The following is a 14,637-nucleotide window of genomic DNA, read 5'->3' on the forward strand; positions in this document are numbered from 1 at the left end:
TTGTCAGCCCTGATGTGGAATGCACATTCCGAACTGAGAATGGCATCAACACGCCAAAAGCATAGACGGAAATTCACAGGAAGAATAGGCAATATTGCCAAGCAATTGCTGGCAAAGGAGTGGGGTGAGACACTAGAGCAATGAGCACATGGACATATGATTTAGATTTCATATGCAGCATATATTAACTTAACTCAATTCACCCATTTATTTACTCATCTCCTATAGCTTGTTGTTGCCTGTTGACTGCCACATCTGTACTGGAATATATTAGCTAACAAAGACAGTGAATGTTCCTGAGTGGCCGAAGTACAGTTGTCTTAATGATGCGCTATGTAGAAATCTCTCCGCCATTTCCTGGTTGTTAAAATTCAAATAGTTTGGCTAATTTCAGTGTGACGAAACAAGCAAGTACAGCCTTGACTCATTACACTACTCGTCATGTGTCAAGGCAGAGTGAATTTACGAACGCACCGAAGATGGAGCTGCCGATTTTAAGATTCCCCAGATAATAAAAATTTGCTCAATTTCAATGTAAAATGGTTGCAGCAACCATTGCTGACAACATTGCCTCTCAAAATGTCCAGTGTATCAAGACCTTAACATTTGTTAAAGTATTGACTGCATAAGGTTAACGACTCGGAGTCTAAAGTTCATTTAAAAAACTAGCTAGACTACTGTACTAAGGCTGCGCACAATTCCGTGGATGAAATCATCATCGTGAAGTTGAGGTACTTGGCTACTACTGTATCCCCCTTGTATGAGTGTACTGTCTTGACACATGACGAGTAGTGTAGAATGTGTCAAGGCAAGTGAATATAAGTTTAGGTAAGGAATTTTGTGGCAATCGTAAACTACATTAAAGTCGTTACTGTAGTATATGGAGCTATACACATTTAATCCTAGTCCATAACTCCCTTGTGTTTAACAGCTAATCAGAATCACTCTAGGTTGAAGGTCAAGGGGATATGCAAATGAGCTGTCTTGCAGTTTGAAGTGTGCCTGCGTACAGAGTGTTAATCGTTACCATGCTTCTGATATAAAGCTGAAAGTAATAGTACAATATAGAAAAGGAAACTGGATAGCAAGCACGTGTTCCCCTTATAATGCTTTTCTAGGTCATTGTGTGGCATCAGCACTGCAAATACAGTATCATCAGGTGGATTTCATTGTAGTATGTTAATTTGGCAACTTCACCTGTTCATCTGACAGTGAAGTAATAAAGTAACACACACCACATTCAACGTTTTATTACAAAATCATCAATCATCAAACCAGTCAACAACAAAAAATGTGGTAATTTATTTCAAATGAGCTTTTTCCATCAACAGTGATGTGCAATTTCCAATCATCACATTTTCCAACACGTTTTGGAAGAAAAATGCTTAGTAAATTGCATACTGTCACTTGTAGTCCTGCCACCTGGCCTATATCGCCAAAATGGAATAATTAATATCATTAAACAAACAATAAAAATAATGACCACACCTACTTAATTTAGTTAGCTTAATTCATTTTTAAAATTCAAAACATATACTACAAAAAATGATGTATTCTATAGTTCTCTATTCCGATATTATAAGACAATATTCAGTGTGGAACAGCATAATGTGCTTGGCTCAGTGGTTTGAGAATTTACATTGTGTGATGTTTTCTCATGTAAACCTGAAATGACAAAAGCTGGGTTTGAACCTATCCTCTCTGTTCAGAACAGCCTAAGCCCTAAGGTAAAGTTGAGTAACATTGAGGCATTGAATGGGTTAGTTAATTCTGCAAAATAACGAGAGTAAGGTAGGACCACTTTTCTAATGTAGTAAAATACCATAGCACCCTTATATTTTCTTCAAATTCAGACTTCCTCAAATAAAGTCATCATAAAGACTTGTTCATTAAGGAAGGTGTTGTTCAGATAGTAAAACATCTGAAAATGAAGGCAACTTCATGAAATCTTGAAGTGGTCTGTCCCTCATTCTTTGCACGAGAGAGAGAGAGCGAGAGAGAGATGCAAAGTGGAGTTTTTTCCCCAGAGAGAGATGCAAAGTGGAGTTTTTCCCCAATGATAAATGCCTGTTTTCAAATATATTTAGATATCAAACAGTAGTAGACTATTACATGTTAAATATTAAAATTGTCTTCTCCACTTTGGTTGGTTTCCATGGAATATTGTACAGATGAGTTGATTGATCATCTGCCTGTTTTAACCAGCTGTGGAAAATAGAGGGAAGAGCATGTCAAAAAGAATGCCAGAAAATACAGCACAGCGGCTTAAGATCACCACGAGCTGAGGGACATACCTGTCCTAGATAGAACACAGATCTTCTTGCATTCATCCTCGGTCTCAAAGCGGTTGGCATTTCCTTCACAGCCTCCATACCAGAACTGTGCACATGAATTGGCCTGTTTGTCATAATACCACCGGATTTTATACTCTCGACAGGTGCCTTGGTCCAAACTCAGCTTACAGCGGGAATCAAGCTGGACAGACTCTGACAGAACAACATAGAAGGAGAAGTATGACATTCAGTGCATTAGAAAAGTTAAGACATAATTGAATATCAGACAGAAATGACCCAGTTTCTTTATCTAATTCATACAGTATTTAGAGATGATGTGACTTTTGATCTAGTTGTGAACATGTCGCAGTGAGAGGTCCTAACCTTGGGGGAAAATAGTATTAGGAATTGATACCGGCCGAAATTGGCCTGAGCTGGTGGATGAAGCTGAACCCGATGTTCCGGAGGGTGATGATGCTGATCCTGATGATGATGAAACAGTTGTGTTGGAGTGGGAGCTTTCCCTTGCAGGGAGGATGGATATTGTCTTGTTAACTACAGCCACAATTCCTCCTCGCACATGGGTCCTTATGTCTAAATCTTCACCCTCCTCATCCTCCTCCACCTGGATGAATGCACACACACATAGATTAGTTAGACAATTACTCAACGCCTTTACTGCTAAAAGTGAATTAATTGACGAACAGAGCAAGGACTATGACTATTACAAAGCAATCATTCAATTGCTCCTCTATAAAAACCCAAGGAGAGTTACTTTTTATGATATAAATCTCTCCTTTAAAGGATTACATGGACCTGCAATGGGAGAGGTCCAGCGTTGAGGGGCAGAGCAAAGGTATCTCCACGGCCTCTGATGTAACTCTGGGAACTGGTACGTCTACTAGGATTTAGGATAGGATCCTCATGATAGGTGTTTCCATAGCTGCTGTCCACATAGCCGTTATTCCCATGGCCGTTATTCCCATAGGCTTCCGGTACATATCTGTGGTTCCCATAGCCATTGTTCACATTGGTTCCAAAGCCATTAGCGATGCGATTCATCACAAGGGATCCATTCTCATCCTCACAGAACTGGCTAACAAGTTTTGACTCCAGAGCTGAAAGACAGAAGAAGAGTAATGACAACCTCCGTTAAAGTGTATGAAAACTCTAAGTCAGTTGTGATTACATAATACAAAGCTGATGTATAGTAATGTGTGATACTATGCACATTTTCCATATATTTGTTTTTGTCATTTAGCAGACACTCTTATCCAGAGCGACTTACAATTAGTGCATTCATCTTAAGATAGCTAGGTGAGACGTATGAGCGTGTTAGTCACCTGGTAGAGTGTTGAAGTCGTCGATGAGGTACATATGTTCATTGTCAGGGTCCGAGGCGATCAGATTGAGCTCACGGAGGAACTCGGCCTGGGTTGTATCTGAGGTGTTGACAATCCCCAGGGCATACATCTCAATGTTGGCAGCATGGGCCTCCCTCACAGCAATGTCTAGCTTCACAGGCTCTCGTTTGTCTGTCTTTCCATCTGTGATGACAATGGCCACCTTCCTGACTCCAGTACGGGCACTGTAGAAGGCTTCTTGGGTAGCCTTCCGGATGGCAGTGCCAGTGTAAGTGCCCTCACCCATGTAGGGCATTTTCCTGATGGCCTCCTTAACATCCTGCTTAGTCATGTAGCGTGCCAGGTTGAACTCCAGTTTGACATCCAGACTATACAGGACCAGTCCAATTCTGGTGGTGTTACGTCCAACAGTGGTACGGTCTACCAACGCTGTGACAAAGTCCTTGATAATTTTAAAGTTTTCCGGACCAACACTCTCTGAGCTGTCAATGACGAATACAAGTTCCATTGGCATCTCCTTGCACTTCACTCCACATCCTGAAAGCATGAGAGAGATGCTGAATAGCTACTGACATGATTTCATCTATGCTTCATGTTTTATCTTGGATTTGTTACTATCACTGTTAAACAGTCTTACCACAGATTTCCTTGATCAATTTAATGATGTCTTCTCTCTGGATGTGATAGGAGTGTGAGTTACATTCATTTATTATATATTTGTTCTATATCACAGCATCAATGATGTAGTATGCAAAGTTTGTGAACTTACTGTAAGGCCGGCTTCACCTTTTATTCCTGGTCTCCCCTGAGATACAAGAAAACATTTAAATTCATGGATTGATCATATACCATGACTTTGAAATGTTGTAAAATATGACACAATTCAAGACTCACAGACTCTCCATGAACTCCATGATCTCCCAGATCTCCCTTTCCGCCCTTATTTCCTCTCTCACCCTGCAAGCCACGGTCACCCTGGAGTGAAGAGACAGAAGAATTGCTGTGAGAGACAAGGTCACTGCATTCATCAGTAGACGAGTTCCATGAGGTTAAGCACACATCTTACCTTAGATCCTGGGAATCCTTCCCCTGAGGGTCCCCTTGGCCCTGTCACACCCTGAGACCCCTGCCCACCCTAAAAACAAAAGATGAACCATAAATCAAAACAAGACCCATAGGGTGGTCATTTAAAAAAAGGTCAGATACCTGGGAAAGTGCTATAACACACTGAAGGTCATAGGTCAGGAATGTACTTTGTTAATTAACATACCTTGGGGCCCTGCAAACCTTCTCCTGGTGGCCCTGTTGGACCAAGTGGTCCTGGCCTTCCAATGTTACCCTGGAAACCAATGATGCTAGTGTTATAGGAGGGGACAGACATACTACAGACTCAAATCAGTGAAGTTGACTAAGTTGGGCATTGCCATCACAGCTGGACTACTGATATGTGATAAGGTACACTACATGACCAAAAGTACGTGGACACCAGCTCTTCAAACATCTCATTCCAAAATCCTCGGCATTAATATTGAGTTGGTTTCCCGTTTGCTGCTATAACAGCCTCCACTCTTCTGGGAAGGCTTTCCACTAGATGTTGGAACATTGCTGCAGGGACTTGCTTCCATTCAGCCACGAGCATTAGCGAGGTCGGGCACTGATGTTGGGTGATTAGGCCTGGCTCACAGTCGGGGTTGCAATTCATCCCAAAAGTGTTCGATGGGGTTGAGTTCAGGGCTCTGTGCAGGCCAGCCAAGTTCTTCCACACCGATCTCGGTATGGACCTCACTTTGTGCACAGGGACATTGTCATGCTGAAACAGGAAAGGGCCTTCCCCAAACTGTTGCCACAAAGTTGGAAGCACAGAATCGTCCAGAACGTCATTGTATACTGTAGCGTTAAGATTTCCCTTCACTGGAACTAAGGGGCCTAGCCCCAACCATGAAAAACAGCCCCATACCATTATTCCCCCTTTACAGTTGGCACTATGCATTCGGGCAGGTTGCGTTTTCCTAGCTTCCGCCAAACCCAGATTCGTCCGTCTGACTGCCAGATGGTGGAAAATGATTTATCACTCCAGAGAAAGCTTCCACTGCTCCAATGGCAGCGAGCTTTACACAACTCAAGTCGACGCTTGGCATTGTGCATGGTGATCTTAGGCTTGTGTGTGGCTGCTCGACCACGGAAACTGATTTCATGAAGCTCCTGACAAACAGTTCTTGTGCTAATGTTGCTTCCAGAGGCAGTTTGGAACTCGGTATTGAGTGTTGCAACCGAGGACAGACAATTTTTACGAGCTGCCTGCTTCAGCACTCGGCAGTCCTGTCCTGTGAGCTTGTGTGGCCTACCACTTCGTGGCTGAGACGTTGTTGCTCCTAGATGTTTCCACTTCACAATAACATCACTTACAGTTGACCGGGGCAGCTCTAGCAGGGCAGAAATTTGACCAACTGACTTGTTGGAAAGGTGGCATCCTATGACGGTGCCACGTTGAAAGTCACTGAGCTCTTCAGTAAGGCCATTGTACTGCCAATGTTTGTCTATAGAGATCTCATGGATTTGTGCTCAATTTTATACACCTGTCAGCAATGGGTGGGGCTGAAATAACCGAATCCACAAATTTGAAGGGGTGTCCACACACTTTTGTATATATAGTGTATGTCACTCATTACACTCAGACTGTGACCTCTGTCTACATAAGGAATCTCTATTTGAGGTTAATATTCGTTTCATACCGGTGGTCCTTGCACACCCTCTCCCGTTGGGCCTGGCAAACCTGGTAATCCTCTGAAGCCAATGTCTCCCTGGGACAGACATATTTACAAACACAAACAATACTCATTTCATATTCCCATGCACTAGGTTGTAGCAGATTGACATGCATAGAGGATTTAGGGCCAGATAAATAACAAGTACCTTAGGTCCTGGGATGCCTATGCCCTCAGGGCCCTGCTCTCCCTGTAGACCCGGAAGACCTGGAGGACCCTAAACGAGGAACAGGGGACAACCCAAACTTCATGAGAGACTGAGTTTGACTAAACGGCACCAATCTGCAATTAGGACATGAAGATTCATGAGTTTGTAGGTTGGTTTGTTGGTACTACTCACCACTGGTCCAGGGAAACCTTCACCTTTGGGCCCAAATTGACCTGGTGGACCAGAATTACCGCGGTCGCCCTGGTAAAACATCATTCAAACAATGAGCATATCATACAGGTGTAGGACCTTCATTTGAGACTTTTCTAACAGCAGGAAAATAATCCTGCAGCAACAGGAAATGTGAATTATTGTGTGGATTATAATTAATTGACATTTTTGTAGGGATTGATAAAAAAAATTGTTAGGGCAAATCAAGTCTGACATTTTAAAGTAGAAACTACAAACTTTAGAAGCCTTTTTAAACTTTTGTTACACTACAAGTTTGTATTTGGGCGGCAGGTCGCTTAGCGGTTATAGCCTTGGGCCAGGAACTGAAAGGTCGCCAATTCGAATCCCTGAGCCGACAAGGTGAAAAATCTGTTGATGTGCCCTTAAGCAAGGCACTTAACCCTAATAGCTTCAGGGTCGCCGTCGATAATGGCAGACCCTGACCCCACTCTCAGAGGGAGTCTCAGGGAGAGTTGGGATATGCAAAAAACACATTTCTAATTCACACATGCGTATTAATACACACTTGTACATGTGTGAAAAAGGACAAATATAAGCACACATCGTTATTATTTCCTGCAACAACAGGGTGATCAAAGATCCTACACCTGTATGTCTAATGGTTACTTTCACCACAGTTTTTTGTGTTTTATTTATTGGTAACTGCAACACTTACCTTCGGCCCAGGCAGCCCATAGCCTGTCTCTCCAATAGGCCCAGACGGACCAGGAGGGCCCAGATCACCCTGAGACAGAGGGCGAGATAGGGAAATCACAATGCTGTTTATCAGCCAGGATCTGATGATGCATGGCAATGACCTGTGTGTAGCAGTGTTTCTTATGTACATTACTTGACAAGAACAGCATAGAGAAACAGGGTGTTAATAGATGTGTATTTCTTACCTTAGGACCTGCAATGGCCCGTCCCGGTAGTCCTGACATGCCCAGTCGGCCCGGTGTGCCAGGCTCCCCCTGAAAGAAGAAGGGGCAAGAATTTCCCTTGAACTCTAGATATACTACATGACCAAACTCATGTGGACACCTGCTCGGCGAACATCTCATTTCAAAATCATGGGTATTAATATGGAGTTGGTCCACATTTGCGGCTATAACAGCCTCCACTCTTCTGGGAAGTCTTTCCACTAGAAGTTGGAACATTGCTACGGGGACTTGCTTCCATTCAGCCACAAGAGCATTAGTGAGGTCGGGGACTGATGTTGGGCGATTAGGTCTGTTCGATGGAGTTGAGGTCAGGGCTCTGTGCATGCCAGTCAAGTTCTTCCACACCGATCTCAACATACCAGCAAGCTCAGAATCGTCTAGAATGTCATTGTATGCTGTAGCGTTAAGTTTTCCCATCATTGGAACTAAGAGGCCTAGCCCCAGACCATTATTCCTCCTCCACCAAACTTTACAGTTGGCACTATGCATTGGAGCTGGTAGCATTCTCCCAGCATCCACCAAACCCAGATTAGTTCGCTGGACTGACAGATGATGAAGCGTAATTCATCACTCCAGAGAACACGTTTCCACTGCTCCAGAGTCCAATGGTGGCAAGCTTTACACCACTCCAGTCGACGCCTTGCATCGCACATGCTGATCTTAGGCTTGTGTGTCTGCTCGGCCATGGAAACCCATTTCATGAAGCTCCCGACAAACAGCTCTTGTGCTGACGTTGCTTCCAGAGGCAGTGTGGAACTCGGTAGTGAGTGATGCAACCGAGGACAGACAATTTTACTTGCTTTAGCACTCGGCGGTCCCATTCTGTGAGATTGTGTGGCCTACCACTTCACGGCTGAGCCATTGTTGCTCCTAGACGTTAACACTTCAAAATAACAGCATTTACAGTTGAACGGGGCAGCTCTAGCAGGGCAGAAATTTGACCAACTGACTTGTTGGAAAGGTGGCATCCAATGACGGTGCCACGTTGAAAGTCGCTGAGCTCTTCAGTAAGGCCATTCTACTGCCAATATTTGTCTATGGAGATTGCATGGCTGTGTGCTCAATTTTATACACTTGTCCGCAACGGGTGTGGCTGAAATAGCCGAATCCACTAATTTGAAGGGGTGTCCACATACTTTTGTATATACACTACCGTTCAAAAGTTTGAGGTCACTTAGAAATGTCCTTGTTTTTTAAAGAAAAGCTAATTTTTTGTCCATTAAAATAACATTAAATTGATCAGAAATACAGTGTAGACATTGTTAATGTTGTAAATGACTGTTGTAGCTGGAAACGGCAGATTTTTTATGGATTCTCTACATAGGCGTACAGAGGCCCATTGTCAGCAACCATCACTCCTGTGTTCCAATGGCACGTTGTGTTAGCTAATCCAAGTTTATCATTTTAAAAGGCTAAATGATCATTAGAAAACCCTTTTTGCAGTTATGTTAGCACAGCTGAAAACTGTTGTCCTGATTAAAGAAGCAATAAAACTGGCCTTCTTTAGACAAGTTGAGTATCTGGAGCATCAGCATTTGTGGGTTCGATTACAGGCTCCAAATGGCCAGAAACAAAGCACTTTCTTCTGAAACTCGTTAGTCTATTCTTGTTCTGAGAAATGAAGGCTTTTCCATGCGAGAAATTGCCAAGAAACTGCTGATCTCGTACAACGCTGTGTACTATTCCCTTCACAGAACAGCACAAACTGTCTCTAACCAGAATAGAAAGAGGAGTGGGAGGCCCCGGTGCACAACTGAGTAAGAGGACAAGTACATTAGAGTGTCTAGTTTGAGAAACAGATGCCTCACAAGTCCTCAACTGGCAGCTTCATTAAATAGTACTCGCAAAACACCAGTCTCAACGTCAACAGTGAAGAGGCAATTCCGGGATGCTGATGCTCCAGATACTCAACTAGTCCAAAAGGCGGACAGTTTTATTGCTTCTTTAATCAGGACAACAGTTTTCAACTGTGCTAACATAATTGCAAAAGGGTTTTCTAATGATCAATTAGCCTTTTAAAATGATAAACTTGGATTAGCTAACACAATGTGCCATTGGAACACAGGAGTGATGGTTGCTGATAATGGGACTCTGTACGCCTATGTACAGTTGAAGTCGGAAGTTTACATACACTTAGGTTGGAGTCATTAAAACTCGTTTTTCAACCACTCCACACATTTATTGTTAACAAACTATGGTTCTGGCAAGTCGGTTAGGACTTTTCCAACAATTGTTTACAGACAGATGATTTCACTTATAACTCATTGTATCACAATTTCAGTGGGTCAGAAGTTTACATACACTAAGTTGACTGTGCCTTTAAAAAGCTTGGAAAATTAAAATAAATGATGCCATGGCTTTAGAACCTTCTGATAGGCTAATTGACATAATTTGAGTCAATTGGAGGTGTACCTGTGGATGTACTTCAAGGCCTACCTTGCCTCTTTGCTTGACATCATGGGAAAATCAAAAGAAATCAGCCAAGACCTCAGAAAAAAAAAGATACAAGATGGTACATTTTGGAGAAATGTCCTCTGGTCTGATGAAACAAAAATAGAACTGTTTGGCCATAATGACCATCGTTATGTTTGGAGGAAAAAGGGGGATGCTTGCAAGCCGAACACCATCCCAACCACGAAGCACGGGGGTGGCAGCATCATGTTGTGGGGGTGCTTTGCTGCAGGAGGGACTGGTGCACTTCACAAAATAGATGGCATCATGAGGAGAGGAAAATTGTGTGGATATATTGAAGCAACATCTCAAGACATCAGTCAGGAAGTTAAAGCTTGGTTGCAAATGGGTCTTCCAAATGGACAATGACCCCAAGCATACTTCCAAAGTTGTGGCAAAATGGCTTAAGGACAACTAAGTCAAGGTATTGGAGTGGCCATCACAAAGCTCTGACCTCAATCCCATTTTTGGGCAGAACTGAAGAAGCGTGTGCGAGCAAGGAGGCCTACAAACATGACTCCGTTACATCAGCTCTGTCAGGAGGAATGGGCCAAAATTCACTCAAGTTATTGTGTGAAGCTTGTGGAAGGCTACCTGAAATGTTTGACCCAAGTTAAACAATTTAAAAGCAATGCTACCAAATACTAATTGAGTGTATGTAGACTTCTGACCCACTGGGAATGTGATGAAAGCTGAAATAAATCCTTCTCTCTACTATTATTCTGACATTTCACATTCTTAAAATAAAGTGGTGATCCTAAGACAGGAATTTTTACTAGGATTAAAGGTCAGGAATGGTGAAAAACAGAGTTTAAATGTATTTGGCTAAGGTGTATGTAAAGTTCTGACTTCAACTGCAGATATTCCATTAAAAATCAGCCGTTTCCAGCTACAATAGCCATTTACAACATGAACAATGTCTACACTGTATTTCTGATCAATTTGATGTTATTTTAATGGACAAAAATATGCTTTTCTTTCAAAAACAAGGACATTTTTAATTGACCCCATACTTTTGAATGGTAGTGTATATTGTACACTCCCTTTATCCACGCACTCCTTACAGCCTTCAGAGACATTCCTTATACCCCAGGACACTTCAACGGGTGAAAATATAGAACAAATAAGGACTCTGTCTGCATTGATCTGAGCATTTATTGACAGGACATACAAACATTTATCATCAATTAATTCATTGCAGACAGAAGGTGCTCCTTTTAACCCTATTTTCTCAGATAGTCACCCATTGAAGTGTCAGAGTGTTAGGAATTGTTTTGGACATTTAAGTCTCTCACTTGAGCACTTAATTCCCTTTTTTGTTCAAGCTGGGCTGAAGCATGTTTGGGTGCACGCTCTTTCTGTGGAGATGTTCGGGCCATTTATGTAATCATCTAGAGCAGGGCTCTCCAACCCTGTTCCTGAAGAGATACCGTCCTGTAAGTTTTTCCGCTGCAACCCTTATCTAGCGCAGCTGATTCTAATAATTAGCTGGTTGATAAGCTGAATCAGCTGCGTTTCAACTGGGGTTGGATTGAAAACCTACAGGAGGGTAACTCTCCACAAACAGGGTTGGAGAGCCCTGATCTAGAGTATTTTGGTTGAGCTCAAACAAAAAAAATTAAGATATGTTTACTAAATACAAATCTGTAAAATAGATTACTATACTGGTTGAACAAGGAAGATTTGTCAAACTCAGAATGAAACCCCAGTTGTCACAATAACAATACACCTGCCCTGTGATCAGACCGTGATCAGACCGTGATCAGACCATGTTCGGTCTCAGACAGTGTTATTGTGATATTCTCACCTTTGCCCCTGAGGGTCCGGTAATGCCAGAAGGTCCATGTAATCCACGGATGCCCCTCTGACCCTGGTCTCCCTGGGAGGGGTGGAGCACACAGAATTTACATGACCACCTCTTGGTGCTTACAGGTTAGTATGACAGAAGGGTAAGGAAGTGAAACCTACCTTCTCGCCCTGGATGCCGATCCCTGCTGCGCCCTCAGAACCTCTGAGGCCAGCGATACCAAACTCACCCTGGCAGAGGGGGCAGAAACAAACCCTTTCACATTGGCACATTCCCTTTTGTTCAGGTATACTGTATCTATAGATCTATATTGTATCTATAGAAGTGGTGTAAAGGTGAAATAACACACCTTCTGTCCTGGAGCCCCGTCCTCTCCTGGAAGACCAGGTAAGCCAGCCAGGCCATATGCACCAGGCTCACCCTGAAAAAGAAACAAATGGCTTTTTAAAATACACTCAGTGGTCAGTTTATTAGGTACACCCATCTAGTACGGTGTCTGACTCCCTTTGCCTCCAGAACAGCCTGAATTTTTTATCAAGGGACCTAACGTGTGCTAGGAAAACATCCCCCACACCATCCTATACTGTTGACACTGGGCAGTATGGGGTCATGGACTCATGCTGCTTATGCCAACAGCATGATGCAACAGGAACCGGGATTGGTCAGACCAGGCAATGTTTTTCCACTTGTGCTCACTGGAATCGCTTCTTCATGTTTTTAGCTGATTGGAGTGGAACCTGCTGTGGTCGCAATAGACCATCCGTGACAAGGACCGATGAGTTGTGGGTTCTGAAAAGCCATTCTGCACACCACTGTTGTACTGCACCATTATTTGCCTGTTTGTGGCCCGATTCTTAGTTTGTACGATTTTTGCCATTCTCCTTCGACCTCTCATCAACGAGCTGTTTTCACCCACAGGACTGCCAATGACTGGATGTTTTTTGTTTGTCGCACCATCGACAGTAAACCGTAGACACTGTCACATGTGAAAAGCCCAGGAGGCTGGCCGTTTCTGAGATACTGGAACCGGCGCGTCTGGCACTGACGAACATACTATGCTCAAAGACTGCATTGAAAAGACGGACGCAATCAGGCTACAGAAAGCAGATACAGTGGGCGAGATCATCAGCACTCCTCCCACAAGTCTCCAGAAAACTTCTGTTTTGGGATCTTTTCATTATAACGTTGGAGGAAATACATTCCTAGTGTGTGAGGAACGTGTTTGCTGGACTCATAAATTCTAGCCAGCTATCTAATATTTAGAAAAACAATTTCTTATTTGGCTAGAGTTATGCTAACCCATTTGCTTGCTAGATACAGAGGTTAGCTGGCTAGTTAGCTACAGTAGTTAGCTACTGGCATCAATTTTTGTTATGTTATTTTCATATTTTCCCTATTCCACCGTTTGTAGAATGCATACTGGCATTTGAATATAGTGCAGGAAAAGGGAATCCGGACACACTGTGGACACGGTAAACACATTTAAACATAGGTGTACACGCATGACGTGTTCGGAATTCCATGATCAGAACGTTATGATCAGAATATTAAAGCAGCATGAACTGTCAAGTCTAGATATTGCCAAAGTTGCTTAGGTCACAAGTTTTTGCCCATTCTAACGTTCAGTCGGTGTACCTAATAAATTGGCTGCTGACCGATCACCAGGCTTATTTGAGGAGGCATATCTTTACTATTTGGAAGAGGGTGGATAAAGTATTTGTCTTACCTTTGGCCCTGGCTCACCAACGCCTCTTTCCCCTGTAACTCCAAGCTCTCCTGGTAAACCTTGATCGCCCTGGAAGTAAGATAATGGAAAGTAGCGATTTAAAGAAATCCCTACAGTGACTGTACGTACATAACCCAACCAGAAGCCATGGATTACAGGCAACATCCTCACTGACCTAAAGGGTAGAGCTACCGCTTTCAAGGAGCGGGACTCTAACACAGAAGCTTATAAGAAATCCCGCTATGCCCCCAGACAAACCATCAAACAGGCAAAGCATCAATACAAGACTAAGATTGAATCGTACTACACCGGCTCCTACGCTTTTCGGATGTGGAAGGGCTTGCAAACTATTACAGACTAAAAGGGAAGCACAGCCGCGACCTGCCCAGTGACACAAGCCTAACAGGCGAGCTAAATTACTTTTATGCTCGCTTCGAGACAAGCACCACTGAAGCATGCATGAAAGCATCTGCTGTTCAAGACGACTGTGTGATCACACTCTCCGTAGCCGATGTGAGTAAGACCCTTTAAACAGGTCAACCTTCACAAGGCCGCAGGGCCAGACGGATTACCAGGATGTGTACTCTGAGCATGCGCTGACCAACTGGCAAGTGTCTTCACTGACATTTTCAACTGGTCCCTGACTGAGTCTGCAATGCTAACATGTTTCAAGCAGACCACCATAGTCCCTGTGCCCAAGAACCCCAAGGTAACCTGTCTAAATGACTACCGACCCGTAGCACTTACGTCTGTAGCCATGAAGTGCTTTGAAAGGCTGGTCTGGGCTCACATCAACACCATTGTCCCAGAAAACCTAGACCCGCTCCAAATTGCATACCGCCCCAACAGATCCACAGATGATGCAATCTCTATTGCACTCCACACTGCCCTTTCCCACCTGGACAAAAGGAACATCTGTGTGAGAATGCTA

General features: G+C 43.3%; 1 protein-coding gene across 1 annotated transcript in view; it reads right to left on the reverse strand.

The window, feature by feature from the left end:
• Nucleotides 1–1,235: 1,235 nt before the first annotated feature.
• Nucleotides 1,236–14,637, reverse strand: part of LOC139546882 (collagen alpha-1(XXVIII) chain-like) — a 42,257-nt gene continuing 28,855 nt past the window's right edge. The window contains exons 18-36 of the mRNA XM_071355799.1: nucleotides 13,707–13,775; nucleotides 12,330–12,401; nucleotides 12,142–12,210; nucleotides 11,981–12,052; nucleotides 7,684–7,752; nucleotides 7,458–7,526; nucleotides 6,743–6,811; nucleotides 6,551–6,619; nucleotides 6,370–6,438; nucleotides 4,908–4,976; nucleotides 4,704–4,772; nucleotides 4,532–4,612; nucleotides 4,407–4,442; nucleotides 4,275–4,311; nucleotides 3,617–4,174; nucleotides 3,090–3,391; nucleotides 2,658–2,898; nucleotides 2,295–2,486; nucleotides 1,236–2,205 (exon numbers count right to left, since the gene is read on the reverse strand). Of these exons, the coding sequence (XP_071211900.1) occupies nucleotides 2,198–2,205; nucleotides 2,295–2,486; nucleotides 2,658–2,898; nucleotides 3,090–3,391; nucleotides 3,617–4,174; nucleotides 4,275–4,311; nucleotides 4,407–4,442; nucleotides 4,532–4,612; nucleotides 4,704–4,772; nucleotides 4,908–4,976; nucleotides 6,370–6,438; nucleotides 6,551–6,619; nucleotides 6,743–6,811; nucleotides 7,458–7,526; nucleotides 7,684–7,752; nucleotides 11,981–12,052; nucleotides 12,142–12,210; nucleotides 12,330–12,401; nucleotides 13,707–13,775 (2,220 nt within the window). The 3' untranslated portion in view covers nucleotides 1,236–2,197. The remainder of the gene's footprint in view (nucleotides 2,206–2,294; nucleotides 2,487–2,657; nucleotides 2,899–3,089; nucleotides 3,392–3,616; nucleotides 4,175–4,274; nucleotides 4,312–4,406; nucleotides 4,443–4,531; nucleotides 4,613–4,703; nucleotides 4,773–4,907; nucleotides 4,977–6,369; nucleotides 6,439–6,550; nucleotides 6,620–6,742; nucleotides 6,812–7,457; nucleotides 7,527–7,683; nucleotides 7,753–11,980; nucleotides 12,053–12,141; nucleotides 12,211–12,329; nucleotides 12,402–13,706; nucleotides 13,776–14,637) is intronic.

Source organism: Salvelinus alpinus, chromosome 20 (assembly GCF_045679555.1).
Source record: "Salvelinus alpinus chromosome 20, SLU_Salpinus.1, whole genome shotgun sequence".
NCBI classification, from domain to species: domain Eukaryota; kingdom Metazoa; phylum Chordata; class Actinopteri; order Salmoniformes; family Salmonidae; genus Salvelinus; species Salvelinus alpinus.